General features: G+C 41.9%; 1 protein-coding gene across 2 annotated transcripts; it reads left to right on the top strand.

Moving 5' to 3' along the window:
- Positions 1-4,828, top strand: LOC135525983 (UDP-glucose 4-epimerase-like). 2 transcript variants are annotated; one of them, XM_064953973.1, is made up of 11 exons: positions 1-190; positions 1,759-1,892; positions 2,072-2,184; positions 2,367-2,480; positions 2,800-2,976; positions 3,115-3,228; positions 3,377-3,443; positions 3,624-3,709; positions 3,875-3,952; positions 4,165-4,279; positions 4,454-4,828. In XM_064953973.1, exons 2-11 carry the CDS (start codon positions 1,772-1,774, stop codon positions 4,522-4,524), a joined length of 1,056 nt encoding a protein of 351 aa, XP_064810045.1. In that variant the 5' UTR covers positions 1-190; positions 1,759-1,771; the 3' UTR covers positions 4,525-4,828. The 2 variants fall into 2 exon arrangements, with proteins under 2 accessions (XP_064810045.1, XP_064810044.1); XM_064953972.1 differs by having other exon boundaries at positions 2-190; positions 2,069-2,184.
- Positions 4,829-5,814: the final 986 nt, after the last annotated feature.

Raw genomic sequence — 5,814 nt, 5'->3', positions numbered from 1 at the left:
TGACTTACGCGTGGTCCACGTATCTGAACAGGAAACAAGAAATATGTCCAAACAACTGCACTGGACAAGGGAGACTTATTTCAGGTGACGTCTTTATTTTTTATTGACAGTCGTTGACACACACTCTATCTGTACTATATTCTTCGGACGTCATCTTTCCCGCGAAGACAATTCCTGGAGAAGAGTAAGAGTAAGTATTTTAATTCATGTATGATCTCCTGGGTGAATGACAGTGGTAACGTTCATCCAGTGGTGACAGCTTAGCTGCAATAACTCAATCAGAAGAGTTTCATGTGAATGTCTTGCTAACTTTACCACATCAATAATGTTCTTGTTAACTGCCCATTTTAGTTGGACAATAGACTTCATACTCTAGTGGCTGATGATTTACAGGCAGGATTGTCACGCATAATATAGCAGTTCAGTTGCTTTTTAGAATGTAATTATGTTGCTGATGTGTCTTGATAAAAAGTTCTGCCTGGGCCCAGTCATATTCAGGTTATGTCATGGAGTTAATTGCAACTGCAGTATAATGTGATCTGGCAGAGACACTTTCTTCACTGCACCCTACAGTGCGTTCAGAAAGTATTCAAATATATTGAAAATGAAATAGAGAACTCATTTACATAAGTATTCAAACCCCTGAGTCAATACTTTGTAGAAGCACCTTTTGGGGGTGATTACAGCTGTGAGTCTTTTTGGGTATGTTTCTAAGAGCTTTGCACACCTGGATTGTACAATATTTGCCCATTGTTCTTTAAAAAAATGATTCAAGCCGATTTAAGTCAAAACTGTAACTAGGCCACTCAGGAACATTCAATGTCATCTTGGTAAGCAACTCCAGGGTAGATTTAGCCTTGTGTTTTAGGTTATTGTTCTGCTGAAACGTGACTTTGTCTCCCAGTGTCTGTTGGAAAGCAGACTGAACCATGAAAAGTATACCCATAACATGATGCAGCCACCACCATGCTTGAAAATATGAAGAGTGGTACTCAATGATGTGTTGGTAGCTTTGCCCCAAACATAATGCTTAGTATTCATGACAAAAAGTGTTTTTCTTTGCCACATTTTTTTGCAGTATTACTTAAGTGCCTTGTTGCAAACAGGAAGCATGTTTTGGAATATTTTTATTCTGTGCAGGCTTCCTTCGTTTTCACTCTGTCATTTACGTTAGTATTTTGGAGTAACTATAATGGTGTTGATCCATCCTCAGTTTTCTCCTATCCCAACCATTCATCTCTGTAACTGTTTTTTAAAATCAACATTGGCCTCATGGTGAAATCCCCTGAGCAGTTTCCTTCCTCTCCTGCAATTTAGTTAGAAAAGACGCATGTATCTTTGTATTGACTGGGTATATTGACACACCATCCAAAGCATAATTAATATCTGAAAATATGTGGAAAAAGTCAAGGGGTTTGAATACTTTCTGAAGGCACTGTATGTTACCTTTTCATCATCTGTTTCCTGGTTGTACAGGTGCACTAAGTGGTGGGGTGGGGCACTGAAATTGAATAGTTGAACTACATACCTCTTGCCATTTATTTTCTAGCTTTACAAGCACTCCAGGTTTTATGGGTTGTTATCTCGAAGACAAAAGGAAACCTGGGCTGTCCTGAAATATTGTGACGGTCTCATTAAAGCCAGGCATTGATCTAAGGTAGACCTGAGGCCGAGCACATCTCTAGAATGTTGCTATGTGCACTAATGATTGTTGTGTGTCGTGTGTTTCTGGTGTGTGATGTGTTTTGTCTTTGTAAGGCAGGGGGTCACGATGGCACAGAAGGTCCTGGTGACTGGGGGAGGAGGCTATATCGGCAGCCACTGTGTGGTGGAACTGATTGAGGCAGGATTCTGCCCTGTGGTCATAGATAACTTCAGCAATGCCGTCCAAGGTAAATGTCCTTCGTTTGCCTAGTGCGGCTTTGCGAGTAGGCTAATACGGCCTATGATACTCTATCTGTTTGCCAGTTACTGTTTGTTTTGTGTGTGATGCTGATAACTCTTACAGTATAGGTGTGTTTTGTGTATGTGTGTTGATCATTGTTCCACATCCTTTTGTTTTTTGGAGGAGAAAGGGATGTCCCTGAGAGCCTGCAGAGGATAGAGAAAATCCTGGACACCAGCATTGAGTTCTATGAGCTGGACCTGCTGGACCGCCCAGGACTGGAGAAGCTCTTCAAACAGGTTTAAAACTACACATGTATCCCTGCTGAACAGTGTTCACAGGCTTCAACTAGGCCCCAGAGGATTTCCTCTTCAGGTCATGGAGTCAGGGACAACTCTTGGCCCTATTAGCATTTTTGCTCAAGACCTTTTGTCTTTGTTTCAGTTTCTACCTGTTTGTCTCTGTCTTCATGTCCTAACAGCATTCATTCAGTGCTGTAATGCACTTTGCTGGTCTAAAAGCGGTGGGTGTGTCCGTTGAGCAGCCATTGAGGTACTATCAGGTCAACCTCACTGCAACCATGAACTTGCTTGAGGTAAGCGAGAACACCTCAATCTTAACTTGCTTTGCATGTTTTTGAAGCAACCTATTACGTAATGGCATTCACTGCTGCTTGCCTAGAACTGCTACCAAAGTGCATGATTGCTTGTGGGTTGATTTTATTACGTTGTAGCACTGTACTTGTCTTTTACTTTTGACCCATTACTAGTGTTTGTGTCGCTTGCAATAATCTCAACCCGCTTCCTGATGTTAGTCTGCATGCTTAAGTGTGTGTGTGCCTTAGATTGCTGTCTCAAGGGCTGCTGTCTGTCCGTGTGTGTGTGTGTGTGTGTGTGCATTTGCATGCCTCCCAGGTGATGCAGACTCATGGCGTGCGCAATCTGGTCTTCAGCAGCTCAGCCACGGTGTATGGAGACCCCCAGCGGCTTCCCATAGACGAACAGCACCCTGTTGGGGGGTGCACCAACCCCTACGGCAAGACCAAGTTCTTCATAGAAGAGATTATTATTGACCAGTGTAAGGCAGAGAAGGTACTGTACCTACCCCAGGTTCTCTATTCAACATCACACACACCCTGGCCATCTGTTACATACGTCCCATGCATGATAGATGTCCTGAATAACAGTGTGTACCAATGTGTACAACAATACTACTGTATGCATTCGCAGGACTGGAACGCGGTGCTGCTGCGCTATTTTAACCCGATCGGGGCTCACTCCTCTGGGCTCATCGGAGAAGACCCTCAGGGCATCCCCAACAACCTGCTGCCCTATGTCGCCCAGGTAACCACAAGCAATGTTTATCCACCTTGAATGACGCGATATATACCACTTTGAGTTATTCCTTTTCTAATCTCTGTTCTTGTCACTGGGATGTAGTAGTGTAATTGACTTCACTTTATGTGCTGTGGTTCTCTTGTCGCTAACCCAGGTGGCCATTGGGAGAAGAAAACACCTCAATGTGTTTGGGAATGACTACGATACTATTGATGGAACAGGTAATGATGACTGACTTTATGCTTAAACAAAAGTGGGTTGATTGACATTGATTGAAAACAACATTGAATAGAATTAAATCTAAATCATAACCGTCTGATGGTAAATGTCAAGTCATATTTTTTTTTTGTGTGAAATGCATTCAATTCGGAAAATAATCCTTCTCCTCTTTCTCTCTTTAGGAGTGCGAGATTACATCCATGTTGTGGATTTGGCCAAAGGACACATAGCTGCCCTCAAGAAACTGAAGGACAATTGTGGATGCAAGGTACAGTATACCGACTGCCTGAATTACCTGAACACACTATTACCTGAGTGATTTTTTTCCCCCTGTCTTTCCTCATTCAGTCACAATTTCTCAGGTCTTGGCCATGTTCATATAGAAATGTGACATTTCCCCCCTCTCTCTCCCTCCCTGTATCTCACTCTCTAGGTGTATAATTTAGGAACAGGAACCGGTTACTCTGTGCTCCAGATGGTGAAGGCTATGGAGAAGGCCTCAGGGAAGGAAGTGAGTGACTTGAGACTCTTTAAAAAAACTTCAGAGCCTTCATCCATCAGTATTCCTAGATTTATTTCCTCTTGATTGTAGGGAATGGTATCATTTTTAGAACTACATGTGTAGAAAGCGGCTACTTCAAGCAATGCCTGTCTGACGGCTAATTTCAGATCAAACCATTTCACGTGGGGGTGGTTGTACTGTAATGATTGTCTTTGCCACAGATCATGTACCTGATCGCCCCTCGGCGAGGAGGAGATGTAGCATCCTGCTATGCTGACCCCCTTCTGGCTGAGAAAGAGCTGGGCTGGAAAGCTGACTTCGACCTGGAGAGAATGTGTAAGTACACCTTTATTGAACTACTACTACCCTTTTACTTTCATTGTTACTCTGAGTCTGTACATCATTTGTCAACACAACACGACAATTCCAGGCCTCAGTTCAATGCACAATCTTGATTACAAAGAGCAAATGTTTATTCTCATAATGTCATACCTCTGGTTGTCTCCAAAGGTGAGGACCTGTGGCGCTGGCAGTCCAAAAACCCAACCGGATTCACTAATAACAGCCCGTCTTCAATATGATGTCACTCAATGCTCATCTTCACGTACTCCTATGTTCCTGGGCCAAAGCAAATCATAAAGTTCTTTATTTTTCTTTCGCGTTCACACATGAAGAGACCTCAAGACAAAATGAATGATTTATATTCCATAATGACTTAATATTATGTTGTTGATTCCATACAGGTACTTCTCTAATGCTTAGGTGAAAAATACCATGTCTTGTCATTTGTATGTATTGTCATAGACATTTTCTCTAATGATATAATAGCTGAGTCAATAGCCATAAAAATGGGGAAATAAATACATTTTCTAAACAAAGAAAATATATTGTGTCATTGTGAAATCATTTTTCATTGACCCTGGTAAGAGATGTTGTAGTGTATATGGTGCATGATTGAATGGATTGTTTGAGTTAACCATATAACTGAGTGGTAGTTATAGTGCTACAATATACATGTGGGAGGGCTATGTTTTTGGAACAATTAGTTCAAATTGGTTTTTTTACAAAAATTAAGATCTGGTTGGACTAATCTTAGGAATGTTATTATTTCAATACTTCCAAATGTCAAGCCCTTAAAAAGGTGAGTATAGTCTCTAAAAGGGGGCACTTGTACTGTCAGTGGCTCCTTGGTCTTCGGGCGCTCAGCACTGCCTGCACTGCCTTTTTTTTAATCGTCTAACAAATGGGTTTCGGTCTTAAGGGCTGAGCAGGAAGTGAATGTAGAAAAGAAAATTGCCCAATACTTTTATTTTTTTAAGTGGCAATGATGACAGAGATGGAGGCGAATAGAGCATATCGGGCACCGGGCGAACCAGGTCACCGTAGAATATCGATACCTTTGAAGTGGTAGAGCATTGGCAGAGACCGGGCACATGTAAGCAGGATATTGGGTATGGGGAATGATTCAGGTCAAAATTAAGCCTTAGGCAACAGTACCACCATGTGGCTGTCGTCTGCTATTGAATGTCCGGCTGAAATGAGGTGATACCAATGCCTTACTAACGTCTGCGTGACTCCTGCGTATGAATAAAAATCCTATAATCCTATAGTTTTATATTTGTACCGTTTTCCCCATGCAAGCCAACATACCGATGTAGCTAGCCACATTGGCCTATAGTGTTGCCTACAGCTTGTGTGTTTCTGGCTATTATGGCCTAGAAAAGATTACGTCTAATATATAAGTAATTTGGCTTTTCCTCAATACCTCATGGGATAGTACGTTATCTTATCTCGCTGTATACAGATCTAAACATTGTTAGCCAATCACAGACTGTGTTGTTACCAGTTCGCACTACATCAGACAACCAATA

Source organism: Oncorhynchus masou, chromosome 32 (assembly GCF_036934945.1).
Source record: "Oncorhynchus masou masou isolate Uvic2021 chromosome 32, UVic_Omas_1.1, whole genome shotgun sequence".
Taxonomy (NCBI): Eukaryota; Metazoa; Chordata; class Actinopteri; order Salmoniformes; family Salmonidae; genus Oncorhynchus; species Oncorhynchus masou.
This window is presented reverse-complemented; position numbering and strand designations above follow the sequence as displayed.